This window comes from Nelusetta ayraudi, unplaced genomic scaffold (genome assembly GCF_046127955.1).
Source record: "Nelusetta ayraudi isolate G7.1 ecotype Tasmania unplaced genomic scaffold, CSIRO-AGI_Nayr_v1 ptg000002l, whole genome shotgun sequence".
In the NCBI taxonomy this organism is placed as follows: domain Eukaryota; kingdom Metazoa; phylum Chordata; class Actinopteri; order Tetraodontiformes; family Monacanthidae; genus Nelusetta; species Nelusetta ayraudi.
This window is the reverse complement of record NW_027466052.1, coordinates 2,573,538-2,592,532: the sequence shown is the minus strand read 5'-3', so window position 1 is coordinate 2,592,532 and position 18,995 is coordinate 2,573,538. Positions and strand designations below refer to the sequence as shown.

General features: G+C 47.4%; 3 protein-coding genes across 4 annotated transcripts; 2 read left to right on the top strand and 1 right to left on the bottom strand.

The window, feature by feature from the left end:
- Nucleotide 1: 1 nt before the first annotated feature.
- cars1 (cysteinyl-tRNA synthetase 1) lies at nucleotides 2–10,499 on the top strand. 2 transcript variants are annotated; one of them, XM_076050899.1, is made up of 24 exons: nucleotides 2–160; nucleotides 1,523–1,750; nucleotides 3,013–3,104; nucleotides 3,468–3,556; nucleotides 3,654–3,750; nucleotides 3,911–4,009; nucleotides 4,299–4,448; nucleotides 4,625–4,765; nucleotides 4,848–4,936; nucleotides 5,410–5,531; nucleotides 5,666–5,778; nucleotides 5,876–6,004; nucleotides 6,085–6,214; nucleotides 6,980–7,083; nucleotides 7,197–7,294; nucleotides 7,371–7,560; nucleotides 8,295–8,360; nucleotides 8,479–8,560; nucleotides 8,638–8,718; nucleotides 8,799–8,866; nucleotides 9,035–9,094; nucleotides 9,201–9,284; nucleotides 9,374–9,526; nucleotides 10,170–10,499. In XM_076050899.1, exons 1-23 carry the CDS (start codon nucleotides 139–141, stop codon nucleotides 9,500–9,502), a joined length of 2,463 nt encoding a protein of 820 aa, XP_075907014.1. In that variant the 5' UTR covers nucleotides 2–138; the 3' UTR covers nucleotides 9,503–9,526; nucleotides 10,170–10,499. The 2 variants fall into 2 exon arrangements, with proteins under 2 accessions (XP_075907014.1, XP_075907101.1); XM_076050986.1 differs by lacking the exon at nucleotides 1,523–1,750 and having other exon boundaries at nucleotides 9,374–10,499.
- A 403-nt stretch (nucleotides 10,500–10,902) lies between these two features.
- On the top strand, nucleotides 10,903–14,246 carry ccnb2 (cyclin B2). The gene is made up of 7 exons (XM_076011609.1): nucleotides 10,903–11,060; nucleotides 11,258–11,377; nucleotides 12,607–12,888; nucleotides 12,980–13,456; nucleotides 13,540–13,680; nucleotides 13,751–13,861; nucleotides 13,948–14,246. Exons 1-7 carry the CDS (start codon nucleotides 11,034–11,036, stop codon nucleotides 14,053–14,055), a joined length of 1,266 nt encoding a protein of 421 aa, XP_075867724.1. The 5' UTR covers nucleotides 10,903–11,033; the 3' UTR covers nucleotides 14,056–14,246.
- Nucleotides 14,247–14,682: 436 nt separating this feature from the next.
- crybgx (crystallin beta gamma X) lies at nucleotides 14,683–17,452 on the bottom strand. The gene is made up of 6 exons (XM_076025508.1): nucleotides 17,349–17,452; nucleotides 16,522–16,570; nucleotides 15,877–15,998; nucleotides 15,325–15,460; nucleotides 15,043–15,182; nucleotides 14,683–14,909 (listed from the first exon to the last, which is right to left on the bottom strand). The coding sequence occupies exons 1-6, from the start codon at nucleotides 17,390–17,392 to the stop codon at nucleotides 14,777–14,779; spliced, it is 624 nt and encodes a 207-aa protein (XP_075881623.1). The 5' UTR covers nucleotides 17,393–17,452; the 3' UTR covers nucleotides 14,683–14,776.
- Between the last annotated feature and the right edge of the window lie 1,543 nt (nucleotides 17,453–18,995).

Genomic DNA, 18,995 nt, shown 5'->3' with positions numbered 1-18,995 from the left:
CGCGTAGGTGAACCGACGCTTATTAGTGTCCCCCGCGCCCTCGTTCAAACACTTTAGTTCCTGTTCCTACTGCTAGCCCCGGAACGCTTCCGGACACGTTATTGTTGCATCAGCATCCAGCCAGTCAGTGCGGCCACAATGTCAGCCTCCGGAGAGCCAGGTAAATTATGTTTGCTTTTCGAACACCTGAGAGATATGAAGTGGGAGATACAGCAATAGGCCCCGCTTCATTACATTTGTTATGATGAGCTGTCAAGCCAGACGGCTAGCATTAGCCCCTTTAGCTCTGTATTAGCTCCCGTGATTGGATAAGGGTCCAAAATTCCCGTTCAGAAAAACCCGTGTGTAAAAATTCTCATTTAACCGAGTCGGTTTGTCTCGCTGCTGGACAACGAATCTGTAGCTGTTGCGTCGCTCCATTATTCGGCCACCACCGTTTCCAACTTCTCTCTCACGTTTTGGAGTAAAAATGCGTCCTGCGTTTTGAAAGGTGTGGATTAGATGTGGGAATGACAGCTGGTAGCGCTTCACACCGCTGCGTTTAAATCGTAAATTACTGCGGTGTTGAGGGGAAATATTATCACTCTGCCAGCGTCGATATTTGTGATAAATGTTTGAGAGTTTGTGTCAACTAACTGTCACATATGATCCCGTGTCGTGAATGTAGGGGTAAAATAAATAGTAGTTATTCATATTATTAATTGTAAGACCTACAACTCGTACCAGATGCTTTATTAAGCATTTATATGTGGTGTTAAAGTTAACCTGTATTCATCGCCACCTTTGTTGCAAATCTTCATGTTTCTCTGTGGTGTTGTTGATTAAGCGGACTGATTGGAAATGTTTTTTCAGGAGATTCATTCATTCATTCATTCATTCATTCATTCAACAGACCTTTTTGGTTTCTGCTTTAATGTTATTAAATTCCAGGTCTAAAACAAAGCAGTTGTGTTTAGACCTCTTTCTCTTTCAGTTTTAGTGTGATTCTTTCTCTTTCAGTTTTAGTGTGATTCTTTCTCTTTCAGTTTTAGTGTGATTCTTTTGTGCCCCATAGAAATAAAAACCAAAACACACCTGTTGTTGGTGCACAGTCACTTGTTGTCATTGGAATTGTGGATCACGGCCCAGAAGTTTCTCATCTGTCATTGTGTCGTACAGTATGTTGTAGTTCGCATGCATTTGGAATCATGTTTGGATCGCTGTCTTTCTCATCACGTCGTTTCACACCTACTCCTGAGGCACTGCTTCTACTTCCTGAATTTTTTTTGTTTGTGTTTTTTTTCGGCAGTTTTTTTACCGTCAGTGCTGAGGAGTGTGTTACGTCTCAGAAATGTGACAGCTACTGCCCAAAATCAAAATATGGCCATGTGCCTCTGTGTATCTGAAGGATCTAACTTTGTTTTTCGGGTGATACTTTGAGTGGTCCTTTGTCAGCGTCCTGTTCAACCCGCTAGGTCCAAGTTCTCCCAGCGACGGCAGCCTGGAGCCGCTGGTAATTCTGTGCAAACTCTTGTTTCTGCAGCCTTTGAGTTTGGCTTCTTGCTTCAGATAAGCGAGGAGGCCGCGCTGGCGGCGGCCTTGAATGACTACCTCACTTCTCGCAGCTACCTGGCTGGGTTCAGCCTCTCCCAGGCCGACCGCAAAGCCTTTATTCTCCTCAGCAAGCCTCCAGACCCGCAGCAGGTTCACGCCCTGCGCTGGTACAGACACATAGCGGCGCTGCAGCAGGACGTCAACCCCGACGGCAGCAGTGAGTAGCAGACGATGATGGCGAGCGTCAGGGCAGGCGGGTCGAGAGCAAACCTGCATGAACCCAAAACTGGCCCGCACACACGGACCCAAATTGCAGCAGTCTTTGGCGCAGCCCGGACGACTGCTCTGGATTTCTCTCACACGTCCACGTTGGGCGAGCGTCCATAGAAAGTGTTTTGAAGTGACGACTGGAGAAAAGTTAGAGGAAAGTCAGCAGCAGCTTGCTCAGCCTCTCTCTCTTTTGGCTTCTGTCGGTGCTTTTGTGGAGGGCAGCTTTGCAGCAGTTCCTGACCGGTTCTTTCCCAGCAAACTGATTGGCCACAGAATGCTGTGCAATTTTGAGGCCGGATGAAAATGCTTTCTAGGAGAGCCTGCCACCATGGATGTGTGGGATTTCACTCTTTAAAGCAGTCTAGTGCTCGGGCTTTTGACCGCTGAGGACATTTTATCACGGTTTGAACAAACAAAATCTAATCTAAAGGGCCATATTTTGCATTCTTGGGACTTTGTACCTTCTGTTGCTTAAAAAAAAAAAAAAAACTCTCCCTTTGCTTGTCAGTCACATCAGCAGCATCAGCAGCCAGAGGCTGAGGCTGGTGTAGTGGTGGATACGGTCTCATTCTTCATAAGCTTTTATGAAAAATGAGCAGTGATGTTGCAGCATGTTGTATGTTGACTTCATTGTGTTGGTTTGCTCTGCATCGCACTGCATGTCCTCCTAGACTAGATGGTGTTCAGCCTGAATGTCTTTGGCAGCAGACATTGACACTTTTTTTGCCTTATTTTTAAGACTGAAATGCACCAAAAAAAACAACCAAATAAAAATATTTGAGCGCGAGTGTGATTTTAGTTTTTCTTTAAAATTATAAATAAAAGCTTTCCAGTGTATAATCTAATATATCTTATTTTCTTCTTGAAGTGGGCTGTGAGTGAGGGAGCGACCCTGGAAATGTTCAGAATAAAATAATTCCTCATTTTCTTGGTGGGGGGGGATACTTTTGGAATTTGGTGAGACAAAAAAGGAGACAAAAAAGGAGACAAAAAAGGAGACAAAAAAGTGCAAAAATTATTAAACCTCATTAGAAAACCTCAACTTGTCTCGATGACCGACCTTTTTTTTCTTTTTTTTAGATTCAGTTGCTGTAGACTCTGTCAAAATAATAAAAAGTTCCGTTCAATCCTTATTTTGAAGCTGCCTTCCTGTATTTTGTGGCTGCAACGTTTGAGCTTTGAAAAGTGCACCTCCACTTGTTTTTCCAGCGAAAGGGAAGCGGGTGCAGCCTCCATGGTCTCCGCCAGCAGGAACAGAAGTTCCCCAACTTCGACTCTACAACAGTCTGACCAGAACCAAGGTCCGTTTCTTCACCTTCTTCATACTTATACCAAAAAGGTCCCAAATCCAATGTTTAGATCCCTTTCTTTCATCCCAGACTCCAAGCTGAGCCTCTCCAGACCCTTTAAACCTCTCGAGAGGCAGTGCCGTTAGCCCTGTCTTATCAGTCTCCTGTTAAAACTGAAGCTCTGTTGGACCGTCCACATGTTTAGAAGGGAGCAGAACAAGGTGGTCTCAGAGGGCTGAAGGGTGTGGTTAATGACTGACCTGGAAAATATATAGAATTGCACTTTGTGACATCACAAAGGGTTAGTTTCCAGATTTTTTTTGTGCGTAATTTTGTGGTCAAGATATAATTTCTCAACCTCTTGTCATGTTTCAGGAGCTGTTTGTTCCTCAGAAGGGGAACACGGTGACGTGGTACTGCTGCGGGCCAACAGTGTACGATGCCTCACACATGGGACACGCCAGGTAGGAAGTCACAGTTGCGCAGTCGAACATCCTGCAAAGACAATTTGTCGTTTAAACGTTGACATTTTTGTTTTTTTTCGTCATATTATTTGCACAGGTCGTACATTTCCTTCGATATCCTGCGACGGATACTGAGGGACTACTTCAAATACGACGTGCTTTATTGCATAAATATCACAGACATCGACGACAAAGTGAGTCGTTAAATCCATTTGTTTCTGTTTCTTATTATGTGATGTTTTACTCTTTATTTTTTTCTACTCCAGTCAATATTTTCCTCTCTTGCTTGATACTGACCCGTGCTGCCGTGTGAAGCCCGCTGTGTCGTTCAGACTTTGCGTTTCTGTCCTTCAGATTATAAAGAGAGCTCGGCAGAACTACCTGCTGGAGCAGTACAAAAACAAAGAGCCAGGAGCCGCACAGATCCTGCAGGATGTCCTGAGTGCCAGAGGGGTGAGAGCACAGCACGCACCAAAACGAAAGTACATCCTGCTCCTGCGCACTCTTTTGCTCTGTCAGTATGATCAGCCAGGGAATCGCAACCTGAAGTTATTAAGGTCAGATTGACAACAACTTTGAGTCGCTGCGGCAACCCGGCGTCCTGCTTCTCTGACCTAGTTGCATGTTCCTCAGGTCCTCTTTATCGTCTTTAGCCAAAAAACAACAACAAAAGAATTAAAAAACTTAATTTACCCCTGATGTCTTTACATGTGCTTTTTTTTTTTTTTTTTTTTTTTTTTAGCCATTTCAGGCCCAGCTGGCGTTGACGACAGACCCCGACAAGAAGCAAATGCTGGAGCGGCTGGACGCCGCCGTCACCGCTGCCCTACAGCCTCTCAAGGCGGCTACAGATGGCGGAGCAGCAGAGGACGTCATCAAGCCTCTGGCCCAGGTCAGAACGAGGGAGCACGGTGTCTTCTCATAGCAGGCGGGATTGTCAGAACCATACGTCTTGGTTTTTCTGAAAGCCACTGACAGCCCGGGATGTGTGAAGATTATGTAATAAAATGTGCTCGGTGGTTAATAAGCAGGATTCAATCCTTGACTGAACGGCTCTCGTTCTAAAAGGTGCTGCTGGAGAGCTCCAAGGACCTGCTGGCTGACTGGCTGGACAAACAGTTTGGGAGTCAGGTGACGGAGAACTCAATCTTCTCCACTCTGCCCAAATACTGGGAGGGCGAGTACCACAAAGACATGGAGGCCCTCAACGTGAGTAGACCGCCAACACCACGACGCCCTCGTCAGCCAGAAACACAGAGAAAACCACATGACCGAGTCTTGGCGTCCGCAGGTTCTGCCCCCTGACGTCCTCACCCGAGTCAGCGAGTACGTCCCCGAGATCGTGGACTTTGTGGAGAAAGTCATCTCAAACGGTTACGGGTGAGAAAAATACGGATTAGGGCCACAAGAAGAGAAAAAAATTAAGATAGAATGTTTGTTTTTTGTTTTTTTCTTCAAATTTCCAATTCAAGAATAAAATTTAAATTTTGAGAACAAAGTTGACGTAAAAAAAGACGAAATTCCATGAATGAAGCCGAAATTTTGCAATTAATGTCAACGTGAAGTAAGTCAAGAGGTTGAGAATAAAGCCGAAAGGCTCAGCGCGCAAGTCTAGTGGAGTACTTCCGTTTTTTTAACGTTGACTTCATTCACAAACTTTTGTCTTTTTTTACATCGGCTTTATCCACAAAATTTCGACTTCAAATTCTAAATGAAAACTGAAAAAAATGTAATATTTTTTTCTCTCCTTGTGGCCCCAATCTTCTTTCATAGAAAAAGACCGCCAGCGTCTCCAACTACTTGTGCCTGTCACTTTTTGTTTTAACTATTTGTCGGTGCTGCCGTGTTTGCAGATATGAGTCCAACGGTTCTGTGTACTTCGCCACGGCAAAATTCGATGGCAGCCCGCAGCACTCGTACGCCAAACTGGTGCCAGAGGCGGTCGGCGATCAGAAGGCCCTGCAGGAAGGAGAAGGTCACTGGCGAGATGAGACGGCAGCTTAGAGATGACAGAAACGAAAACCCAAGGGCTAGATCCAGTTTGCTCAGGTGTCTCCAGAGGTCACCGAGGTGAGACGCGCTGACGTGGATGTGCGCTCTTCTCCGCAGGCGACCTCAGCATCTCAGCCGACAGGTTAAGCGAGAAAAAATCCCCCAACGACTTTGCCTTGTGGAAGGCGTCCAAGCCTGGCGAGCCGTCGTGGGATTCTCCGTGGGGGAAGGTGGGGCTGCGGTCACGTGACCTAACGGGCTGTGTGGTGGTGGTGGGGGGGAGGGAGGATCTGTCGTTGAGGGTCTCTGCTGCTGCTGGGTTTTCAGGGGAGACCAGGGTGGCACATCGAGTGTTCGGCCATGGCGGGCTCCATCCTGGGCGAGTCCATGGACATCCACGGCGGCGGCTTCGACCTGCGCTTCCCCCACCACGACAACGAGTTGGCTCAGTCCGAGGTGCAACGGGAGAGGAGGGCGTTTGCTGAGCCACCTGAAGGTGGCGCATGTGATTGACCGTTGTCTCTGCTGCGATCCAGGCTTTCTTTGAGAACGACTGCTGGGTGCGCTACTTCCTGCACACCGGACACCTGACCATCGCCGGCTGCAAGATGTCCAAATCCCTGAAGAACTTCATCACCATCAAAGACGCCTTGGAGAAGAACACAGGTGGCTGCAGAAGACAGAAACACACGGCCACTCACTGACGCCTGGCAGTGTAAATCTGTCATTTGGGTTCAATGTGACCTTAGTCAAACTGAAAGTGAACAGTTTGACATCAGTTACTCCAGCTGAGTTGACACTCTGAGTCGGCGCTTGACCTTATTTCACAGATCCAAGGATTAGACAGTTGGATTGGACAGTTAATAAACAATTTAATAGTGAGAAATTACCAGCGGTGGAAAAGATATTTATATTCCGTACTTGAGTAAAGGTATAGAAACTTGTTTTTTCTTGTGTAAAAACCATACTCTATACAGCAACAGTGCTTTATATAACAATACTTTATACTTCACTACAGCTATAATCACTCACAAGTGAATTACTTTGAACAGAATTTGAGTCTTTTAAACACAAAAGTAACTAGCATATTTTTACAATATAAGGAGTACAAAGTACAGATATTTGTGGCCAAATGTAGGGAGTAAAAGTAAGATTGTAGAAGTAAAATGTAAAAAACAAAATACTCAAGTAAGTACAAATAGCTATAACCCACAAATCTACTTAAGTGCATCAGTGAAATATTTGTGCTTCCTTAATTACATGATAAAATATTCTTGGTTTGATTTTTTTTTTTTTTAAACCAGATATTCGAAAGTTTTAAGCACCTGATGTTGAAGCAGTTTAACCTTCTGCAAATATCAGGCAGCTCCACATGTTTGTGAGAGATGAGCACAGATTGTGGTTTGAAGTGGTGTCTCTGTGGTCCTGCAGCACGGCAGCTCCGCCTGGCCTTCCTCATGCACTCCTGGAAGGACACTCTGGATTACTCCTCCAACACCATGGAGTCGGCGGTCCAATACGAGAAGTTCATGAATGTGGGTGAAGACTCTGTGCCGCCCTCAGAGCTCAGCTTTGGAAACTCTCTGTGTGTTTTGTTTTCTTTTTCCTCCAATCTGAGCGTCTCTCCGCCCGTCTGCTTTCACCCCAGGAGTTCTTCCTGAACGTGAAGGACATCCTGCGAGCTCCCACCGACATCACCGGCCGCTTCGAAAAGTGGGAGGCGGCAGAAATGGAGCTCAACGACGGGTAACTGAGGCAGGAACACCGGATCGCAGACCGCGCCTGGCCCCCCACCCCTGACAGCCGCTCTCCGTTTGTCCAGTTTCCACGACAGGAAGTCGGCCGTCCACCAGGCGCTGTGCGACAACGTGGACACTCGCACCGCCGTGGAGGAGATGAGGGTCCTGGTGGGCCAGAGCAACAGCTACATCGCCGGCAGGAAGAGCGCCAAGCTGAAGCCAAACCGCCTGCTGCTGGAGGGCATTGCTGTCTACCTCACCGACATGCTGAAGGTGAGCATCTCCCTGCAGGTCCCTCAGCTGAGGGTGGGGGTGAGGAGAGTCACAGCCCCAAGAAGGGCGGTAGAAACAAAGAACCATATAATGTGGGCCTGTTTCCTTCAGGATTGCCAGCCTAACAATAGAACAATTTTTAACTCTGGAAGAAATATAACCGATTACTATTCAAAAGGTCATAGGATTCAAATGGCAGTTTACCACTGTGTGTCACCGGTTTTGATTTCCTCCATCAGAGGTTCATATTGTTGTTGAGCAGTAAGTGGCATCAGTTGAAACTCCATCCATCCATCCATCTTCTATACCTGCCCTCTCCTGCACTCAGGGTTGTGGGGGGAGGGGTCTGCTGGAGCCCCTCCCAGCTGTCACAGGGTGAAGGCAGGTTGCACCCTGGACAAGTGGCCACACACACACACACACACACACACACACACACACACACACACACACACACACCTCTGGTCAATTCAGAGTTCCCAGCAGTTCACCTCACATGCATGTTTTTGGACCGTGGGAGGAAGCCGGGAGAACCCGGACAGAACCCACGCTGACACAGGGAGAACATGCAAATTCCACACGGAAATCTGCACCACCATGTCGCCCCCATTTGAAACTACTGTTTGAAAAAACTTTGAGCGTAAAACATTTATTTTTGCCCTAATTGCTAACTTAGCTTTGTTTCCTGCCTTGTACACCTCATCTGTTTTTCTGCACTTCTTCCTTGTTCCCAGATATTTGGTGCCATTGAAGAACCTGTTTCTATTGGCTTCCCAGTGGGCCAGAGCCAGAGTGTTGATGTGAGTGATTTTTTTTTTTTGTTTTATTTCTCAAGTGCTGCTTTCAAATAGTCTATTCTTCTCCCTGCTGATGGATTTTTTTTTGGGGGGGCGGGGGGTTTTTTGTTGCCGCTTGCAGCTGGAGACCACCGTGATGCCCTACCTCAACGTGCTCTCCGACTTCAGGGAGGCCGTCCGCAAAATCGCCCGCGAGCAGAAAGGTAGGACTCGCGACGTGCGCTCGCCTCGCCAGAGTTCGTCCCCGGCGTCTAACGACACCGTGCCGCTCCGCCCACAGTGACGGCGCTGCTGCAGCTGTGCGACGTCGTCCGCGACGACACGTTACCAGAGCTCGGCGTCCGACTGGAGGATCACGAAGGTAACTGTGACACGTCGCGTTCTGGCCGCCGCCCAGCTTCAAGTGCGGCGACTTGAGACTGACCGCCGCTGTTTTGCCAGGCCTGCCGACGGTGGTGAAGCTGGTCGATAAGGAAACGCTTCTGAAGGAGCGGGAGGAGAAGAAGAAGGTGAGCGGGAAGTCGCAGCGGTCCGTGACAGGAGTGCTAATGTTGGAGGGCGGCGCCGACGCAGGGAGGGTTTAGCGTGTTTGGAAAATAGAGCTGAAGTCCGTTTGCCTTCAGAGGTGAGACGCGGAGCTGATGAGCTGCCCTGACGTCCGTTCTTGTCCCTCTCAGATGGAAGAAGAGAAGAGGCTGAAGAAGGAGGAAGCTGCCAGGAGAAAACAGGAACAAGAGGTCTCGTTCACGCTCACACGCTTCATTCTCCTCCTCCTCCTTCTTTCTCTCAATCGTCCCTCACTCACTCACTCACTCACTCACTCACTCACTCACTGTGTTCCAGATGGCCAAACTGGCCAAGATGAAGATCCCCCCGTGTGAAATGTTCCGCACAGACACGGACAAGTACTCCAAGTTCGATGAGACGGTAAGAAGCGACTGGGAGAAGATGTCCATCTTGCTTTTCCGAAAACAAATTTCAACCCCCTGAACCCCCATGCCCCCATTTCCCTGCAGGGTTTCCCCACTCATGATGCAGAAGGGAAGGAGCTGAGCAAAGGCCAAGCCAAGAAGCTGCGAAAGCTCTACGAAGCCCAGGAGAAGCTGCACAGCGAGTATCTGCAGAGGAACCAGACCGACAACTGATCTCAGCGCAGTCCATCCTTCGGGGTAGCTGTCATTGACTCACCCGTCGTTTGTCTCCTCCGTTGGAGGAGTGAGATGGCGCACCGTTCATCCTTCAAATCATTTTAAAAGACCCATTTAAAAAAACAAAAACAAAAAAAAAACAATAAATAAATCTTTCATGCTTTGTTGTTTGAGTCAAAATTCACCAGTCGGACAAATCACTTAGAAATTTACTTTGTCATCTTTAAAACATAAGCAATTAAGCAGAGATCTGAAATACTGTAACATTTTTTTTTTCAAACTGTCGTGTTTACAACTTCACTTGGATTATTTGTGAAAAATATTTCGGAATTTAAGGAAAATTGGTCAGCTGCATTGAAGCATACGCTGAAATGTCACCATTTTAAACAGGCTGATAGTTTAAGATCATCTTACAGACTTCACACACAGTCGCATCTGTCTCAGTGTCTTGGACTTGCTTGGTGATCTTTATTTTAGGACCAAAAGAAGAAAAAAATGCTATCATAAGAGTATTTTTGTGGTGAATAAACTATATAGCGTGTTGTATTAGAGGAATTAGCAGAACTACAAAGTATGGCGAGCAGAAAGGTCTTTGTTTGTTTTTATTTCTTTTTCAACCACAAGAAAGTGACTCGCTGCTACTTTTTTCCCAGCCGTCCTCCAGGTTTGTGTGTGTTTCTACTGTCGATGTGACAGAATGGCTCCAAGGTTGCTGTCAAAGCCCTGAAACAAACAGGAAGTGCTTCTGATCTTCTGAACTCCTTTAACCGACCTGACTGACTGACTGACTGACTGACCACTCCTGGTAAAGAGAGGAACAGCAAATGAATGGAGGAATTTATACAAGTCACGTGGGTTTAGACAAAACAACAACATATTTCATAACTTGAACAATATTGCTTGTTTTTTTTTTCTGTGAAATGAAGTTATCCATTTTTACTGCCATCAGACATCTGGTGATTTTCCACTGCCTCAATAAAGTTCTTAAACATAAGCAGTAATTCTGTGTTCATCCATTTATTCTGTTGAAACGCATTATAAAAAGTGTGTGTCAGAAATTTTCTATAGGAACTACTTTTTGTAGACTGCTAAATGCATCATTAAATGATTCAGATCTAATCAGAGAACGTTTAGACGCTTATGACAGGGTGGAATGTTAATACAAATTTAATTTTTCCGTAATAAAAAAAAATGTCAGTTTTTGTTCTTTAAATTGTAGCCAATATAATTACGGTGGCAAAAAAAAGAAAAAGACACCTTTTTTAAACGAAAATGCTCGTATGTCTTTAAATGCTTATCAAATCGCGATTGTTAACCTTCCATTGTCAGCCAATCAGATATGTCGTAGCCCGGGCCGCAGCCAATCGGATTTGCCGGAGCGCTATTTGAATGCTGGCCGACTCGCTGTTGTTATCCAGCTGGAACCTTGCAGTCTTCGGAACGCTTTGGCTAAAACACCCCGGTCGGTGACGGGCTCAGCGTGTCGCCTTTTAAACTCGTTTTCTTCTCGCCGGCGCCGACATTCAACATGACGTCTTTGGAGGTTCGGGCTGCGGTGAGTGAATCAGATGGTTTCCCCGCTGTTTGAAACGCGGCTGTTGTCAGTTATTATCGCGAGCTAGCAGCAGCTTAGCTAGCAAACATTTCTGTTGGCCTTGTTTCTTGGGTTCTCATATATTATGTTGTAACTTTCCCTCACGCCGCAGAGATTTCGGACGCTTCTAAATTTTTTATGACGTCTTTCTCCCACAGCCGTTTGCCACAGAGAACCAGGTGGCGGGCAAGCTGGCTGAGAACACGGCAGCTGGGCCGAGGAGAGTCGCTCTGGGCGAGCTAACCTCCAACGTCCCTGGAGCTGCGGTCAAACCGAAGGTAACTGACCTCACTAAAAAAAACTCTCTTCAAGGCATTCAGTGACGTCGTACTTGGTCATACCTAAATTAATAGAGTTTTCACGTGGCGTCATCAAAACTGGAAGTCTCCATCTTGGAGATACTCGCACTGCAGCTAGACTGTATGTGTCGCAACACAACCACATTATTGTTGCACGGACTGGTTAATCAGGGCTCTCAAGTTTTGAATGCAGACCAGAGTGACACCGACCCACCACCTAAAAAATAAAAAAACAAATTGTCACTCTGCAGGAGGTTGGATGGGGTCATTTGAATTGGGGTCTTTCATATTACCATCAGTGTGGTTGCTGTTATAATAACTGCTCAGGCTCGTGTGTGTGTGTGTGTGTGTGTGTGTGTGTGTGTGTGTGTGTGTGTGTGTGTGTGTGTGTGTGTGTGGTGTGTGGGGGGTGTGTGGTGTGTGTGTGTGTGGTGTGTGTGGCAGTGGCAGAAGTGTTTCCGGTTGGCTACACCATAGCCAATCGGAAACGACTTTCTGGTTTGGTACTGACACAGGTGCTCTGTCACGCTCAATGCGTGACACTTGAGGGTTAATTATTGCCGTGCAGCTGCGATAACCAACCAGACCGAGGAAAAACTTCTGGAAATACTTTGGACTACCAAACCTTCATCACAAATTAGGGAGAGACGTGCCAAAAAAACCACTGTACGTTGTTCCGTTTGATATGAGACACAGGCAATAACTAAGCAAACCATTCATAGAAATTAAATGATTTGCCTTTGTATTTTTAGAAAATGCGACAGAACTGAACAACCTAACATGTTTACATTATAGATTTCTGATGATTTACCTTCTCGACCCTCTGCCATTGGATCCTTCGGGTTAGTCAAACCTTGGGTATTGCGCACCCGAAATTTGATTGACTGTCACAGTTGACTGGTCCGTTCACTTACAGCAGACGGGAACCGGCAATGTTGAGTTTGAAGGCCTCGGGCAGATTTCATAGAACCGGACGACACAAGCTAGCTGAAATATCGTTGGATATAAACTACGGTGACCATGAAAACGGCACAACCAACTAGATACGAGTATGATGTGACGAAAAGACACTGTGGAGCGTAACTTTATTATTTATGGGAAAATGACTTTTCTGAGCAGAGAAGGCCTTGCTGGCCATGATGGCCCACCACTACAAACGGCAACTTGTTTGCCTTAAGCCATTAAATGTGTCGTTCCCCTCCGACTAGAAAACCGCTCAAGCCAAAGCCTCGTCCAAACAACCTGTGGCCCAGAAAGATGTAGCTGCTCCGGCGCCTCGTCCAGCCGTCCAGGTAGCAGCCGTCCCCTGTGTCCCTCGGGAGCCAGATGGTGCATCCGTGGAGGAAGAAAAGGAGGAGGAGCAGCAGCTGTGCCAGGCGTTTTCCGCGGCGCTGCTCTCTGTGGAGGACGTGGACGAGCAGGATGGCGAGCAGCCGCAACTCTGCTCAGAATACGTCAAGGAGATCTACGGCTATCTTCACGAGCTGGAGGTAATGCAAGCTCCTCGTTTAGCCAGAGCCCCGCCTCCTCGCCCTCTCTGCTCGCGGACGTAGTGTGAATGCCTTGTGGCTTTTCCCCCAGGTGCAGCAGACCATCCGCGCTGACTACATGAAGGGTTATGAGATCACGCCAAACATGCGGGCCCTGCTCGTTGACTGGCTGGTGCAGGTTCACTCCAGGTTCCAGCTGCTGCAGGAGACGCTCTACCTCGCAGTCGCCATCCTGGATCGGTTTCTGCAGGCAAGAACCTTCTGTCTTCTGCGCTGGGTTCCTTTGCTTTTTCCAGAGTCCAACGTTTATCTCGCTCGCTCTGCGTTGCAGCTCCAGCCGGTGTCTCGCCGGAAACTGCAGCTGGCTGGCGTCACTGCCATGCTGGTGGCCAGCAAGTTCGAGGAGATGTACGCCCCAGAGGTGGGCGACTTTGCGTACATCACAGACAACGCCTACACCAAGTGTCAGATCCTGGAGATGGAGCGGGTGGTCCTGAGGACCATCAAGTTCCAGCTGGGACGGCCTCTCCCGCTGCACTTCCTCCGCCGCTATTCCAAAGTGGGCAACGTGAGTCCGGCCCTCGTTTTCAAACCAATAACTCGGCTGAGTGCTGGCGAATTTTAAAATTAAAAGAAAACCCTTTCTGGCAGTCTGACGTAGAGCGCCACACGCTGGCCAAGTACCTCATGGAGCTGACACTCGTGGACTACAACATGGTGCACTACCATCCGTCCGAGCTGGCCGCTGCCGCTCTGTGCCTCTCCCAGCAGCTCCTGGAGGGTCTGCAGTGGGTGAGTGACGCTCCCGGACTGATCTCTTTTCGTTCTCTTCGTGCTGCTCCAGCTTCTCCTTGTGCTTCAGTCTCCCACACAGCAACACTACTCTTCGTACAGTGAGGACCACCTGAGGCCCATCGTGCAGCACATCGCTAAGAATGTGCTGGCAGTGAACGAGGGGAAGACAAAGTTCCTGGTGAGTCTGTAGGCTGAGAACTGAACATTCCTGTGAGACTGGATCAGAATTGTCCTGACTTGGATTTTATTTGTGTGGAACTGCAGGCTGTGAAGAACAAGTACTCCAGCAAGAAGCTGCTGGAGGTGAGCCGCATCCCTCAGCTCAAGTCAAATGTGGTGAAGAACATGGCTGCTGTGCTCAGCAGCTCCTGAGCCATATGTGGACATTTCAGGACTGACTCTCTTGCACTTTAACATGGATCCTGGTGGAGACTACTTTTTTTTCTTTTTTTCTTAAACAATCGTTTTTACATTTTTGATTCAAAGTTCTCTTTTTTTTTCAGCTTTTAATTTGTTTTATGTTGGGTTAGGTGTTCTGGAAAAAATAAAACATTCAACCTAAATCCGAGTCTGAGAAGCATTTATTTTCAGAACTCTGAGGCGCGCGCACACACACACACACACACAGCGTCAGCAAAGCAGTCGGAATGTGAGTGCGAGGGGACGACGATGGTCAGGATCTTTTCTCCTGTGAGGAGAGAAAAAAGCAAGATGACGAGTTTCAGGGAACCCCAGGCAGTCCCAGGCTGCAACGGCGTTGCTCTCAGGCCCCCCCGTTGCTAGGAAACCAAGAGATACCAGGAAGTACCCGACTTGCAGGTGTGAGAAGCAAAGTTGAGAACAATAACCCTCGGTTATGAGGCACAAGCTGTAACTTATAATAATTATTAAAGGGCAGGTGGTAGGCCAGCACGCACACACAAGGGCACTTTTGGCATTAAAATGTGCACATCTGTTTTGAGCCCCCCCCCCCCCCCCAGAATGACACTCAACTCACTATTTATTTTTTTTTTTTTCTGTTTTACAGTTTATTAGTAAAAAATAAGTGTCTGGCTGACAATTTCCATGTTGCGTCGCAGAGGCTTGTCGGTCTTTAGTTGAAGCGGATTCTACGCATGGAGCCCACGGTGTTGTTCTGGCTGCCCCAGTCAGAGAAGTTGCTGTAATCCCGCCTCTCCAGGATGTAATGAGGACCCCTGTAGTTTGGCTCCTGGTACACCACCCACCTTCAAAACAAACCGGCGCAGTCTCTTTAAATCGCCCACTTGAGGACACAAATCTGGGCTTCTTGTAGTTATTGACACAACTGGACTTTTCTTTCTTAAGCAGTTTTTGGAAGGGCCGTGTTCGGCTACTTACGCTCCTCCAAGCACGCGGATGGAAGCCGCCCTGTTGAGGCTGTACCGGCTCATCAGGTTGGGAATGTCATCCTGGAGTTCCATTTTCTTCCCAGAGAAAGCGGCTCGCTCAAACAGCTGAGCTCTGGCAGGGTTGTTGTCCTGTTAAAGAACACAAATGTGAGGACAGGTTTTTGGCGCTAACGCTGTGGAGGCCGTTAGCCAGAAGTGAGCAGCAGCCATCCAGTGGAGGGACCGTCCTCTGTCCAGCAGTCTGTGCGAGGAAAGGCGTCGCGGTTTTCACCTGTTTGACAGCACGGACGGATGAGACGTGGTCGCCCTGAGCGCACCACTTGTCGTAGCAGTTGTATTCCCCGCGCTCGGACATGTCCCACAGGTACTGACGCCCCCTGAAGTTCTCGTGTTCATAACCGACCCACCTGTCGAATGGAGAGGGCAGGAAACAATGCGGCCTCAGTTCGTGTGGGCTACGGGCTGCGTCAGCCAACTAATGCAATGCTTGTACTTTCTAAGAAGCGGCGGAAGGAGTGTTGATACCGATACACATTAAATGAACAGAATAAACAATACCGGGAAAGCGGTGCAATCACTGTTTGCGCTATCCCCGACGAAACATCGAGTTAAAGTTACTCACACCTAAACTATGACTATATGGGCTTTTAAATATGTACATTTTTAACAGATATTTACACGTATCTTGTGTCTCTGTCTAACAAGCCTACTAGTACTCTGCTCAAAGACAGCTAGGGCAGAAAAACAACTGTTCGACTGTTACTGTGTTGTGATGAGGGTGCAGTGCTCCTCAGCCAACTCTAGGGGGCACTGTAAGACTTACGCTCCGCTCTCCACCTGCACAGAGTTGCATCTCTCTGGGAAGTTCTTCTCGCTGATCCTGGGGCAGTCAGAGGTCAGGTCCAAGCGTCTGCCCGCGAAGTTCCGCTGCTCGAAAAGGGTCACCTGAGGGCGGAGACACCTCGGTCAGGATGCCGGCAAGTAGCATCTTAGCAATTCAAGTGATCTGTTGGTCCTTCATGTTCTGCTCTCTTTTGAAATTGAGGTCTATGACACAGTCAACAGTTTTAACATTAAGATATTACTTATAAAATCATGACAATTAGTTATTACTTATGCTATATCCTACCCCATACAAGAGGGTCCATATTAAAGGGGGTGGACTTAACTTTGATGGAAACTAGAAGCTACCAATGGGAAGCATTATACTGTCGCTAACTGGCAGGGCTGGAAGTGAAGAAATGCGATTGGCCAGTATTACATTTCGTTTGTGTCTTTGGTTGTTTTCTCTTGTTTTGTTATTTCCTCTTCCTGACATTTTCATTAAATCACATACATTTACATAACTTTCCATTTCTCATAGTATCACGACTTCCACACTCCAAACAAGTGCATTTCAGTTTGAGTTCCATTCATCCGTCCAAGCACACACTTAGCCCTGACACAGACAGAGTCTGACCGCACTCACCCTCCCACTGGACCCGTAGAAGGCACGTTGGAGCACAGACCCCAGCTTGCTGTGGAAACAAACACAAGCAATTCTCATCAGTCACTTAGCCTGCAGAGTCCCAACTCCACAGTGAACTCGGAAATTAAACAAGACGCAGATGACATTATCTCCTTAGCAATATCAGAATTTTCCTCCTTTTTTTGTTCACTTCGCCACATTGCTGGACTGAAAAGCTCTCAGTGCTGAAATCTCCCACAGTGCAACGCTTCAGCCTCAAGTGTTTATATCTGGCCTTCGCGTTGCCATTACCAGTCGGCATCTGTTTTAGTTGGAGTGAAAGTAGGAAGCGTTGACTGCTAGCTGCCCGCAGAAATGCTCTTCGCTAGTAGCTCCAGCAGTTTCAAGAAATCTGGATGACATTTACGCATTGAAAGTGCAAAGAACAGAATTGTAGGCCTTTCTCTGATTGTTTCTTTGTTTTGTTTTGGTGTTTTTTCACTCTCAACTCTGTCAAGAATGTCTTTCAATACTGGAATATCCGGTACTGCAGTTCACCAGGGGGCGACAGTGTGCATATACTGTCCCCTGCACATGCTGTTAGAAGGCTACTGCTGCCTGCCAAAACTGGCGGTAGAAAAAAAACTAATCTGATTGGTCCATGTGAAAATTTGATAGACCAAAGGTTCGGTCCCTTCCACACTTCACTCCCCGCCACACACTCCGTGTTCTCTCTAGAAGACGCTCAGCAGCCTCCTGGTGCTCCTCAGGTGATTCAGGTGACGCAGGTGGACACCCAGCGCCCACCCCGGTGGGGTGTCAGGCTGCGCAGGGTTGTAACAACATACCTGGTTTGTTGGGCAAATCCTGGGACTTTAGTAAAGATGTTCATGTCAGCTCGGCGAGGCAACAAGAAAGGCCCTTAAATACTGCGAGTGCAGGTGAGCCCACGGCTGCTAGAAAGCTCAGAGTGCTTCTGGCCCTGGTCACCATTGATATGCTAAACACACAAGGGCACTCATGATCAGGCTCTCTCTCTCTTTCTCTCTTTCTCTCTCTCTCATACATACACAGACACACAGTCATCATCAGCTGGAAACACTGCATGCTAAAAACAAAACGAAACAAACAAAAAAAACACCCTAAATTCACACATACAACAGAAAACAAGCTAGGACATTTTGCACAAACACACACACACACACATACGCACACGCACGCACAAACGTTGGTGACACAACGGCACGTACATGTCAGAGTGCCGTGCCAACACTTTTGGCTTTGAACAATTCAGCATTTTCCCCCACTGTGCAACAACGCCGGGTAAACAATGCATCCTGTGATAATGCTTGTATTCAGGCTGCGTGCAGGAACGGCTCAGTCTATTCACTGAGCGGGGGTCATGACCCTGGGGGAGCGGGGGGGCGGGCAGGGGAGTAGTGACAGTAGTGAGAGGCACAGAGGACTTGAGTGTCCAAAGAATTGAGGTAAAAAGAGTAGAAAAACATCCCATAATGACACATTGCAGGGGTGCGTTTCATTACCACATGGGAGTCCAGCTGCTTTTCAACATTTGTTCTCTGTAGTCCAGGGGTGGGCAAACTTTTTGACCGGTGGGGCCACAATTGGTTCTAAAATTTGAGGGGCCGGAGCAGGAGCAGATGGATGGGGTGTTTTGGTGAGCCACCACAGAGGAGGAAAATATGTAGAAAACATGTGGTTCATTGTCAATTAAAAATGAAAAATAACGTCACAAAGAAATATGCGACATGAAATGAAATGTTTTCATGGAAAATGAAATGTATTCATAGATGGTGCTACAAATGGAATGAGTGCTTTCTCCTCCCTCTCACTGGGAGGTTGTTCTGTCACTGCTGCCACGTCTGTTCTTACACTCTGATGAACAACACCGGGTGCTGCTGCTACGGCCAAACCCAGTGATAAATATCGATGGGCGGCGCCACCGTTAGAGTGATTTGATTTTATTGAGTTTCAGGACTGCACTGGGTGTGTCAGTGCGTTTGCTGTCACAACTGTTATTACTGTGTTATGACTGTGTTATTACTGTGTTATTACTGTGTTGACTTCAGTGCGCCAGGTGGCGGAGCTGCATTGGATGAGCAGAGGAATTGGATTGAATGGACAGATAAAACAGAACATCAGATGCCCCTTTTTTTGGTCAGATGTCACCTGGTGGATGAGCCACATGGTGGTGATGTTCCTTGTGCGCGGCCAGCGGCGTTTGAAAGGTGGACAGTATAAACAGACCTTTTAACAGTGACCCGTGAAGACTTGACACATCAAGTCATAAATATATGATGTTCATAATAGAAGTTCATGGTCAAAAGTGGGCGGGTCTGAAGCGAGAAACTCCAGCCCTGTGCTCATGTGACCCCTTCTGTCCAATGAAAAGGCCTGGCTGGGAGTAGCCCTCGTTCAAGTCTGCCATGGTACATCTTCTTTAACAGCTTTTCATTTATTGACCTATTTATGCA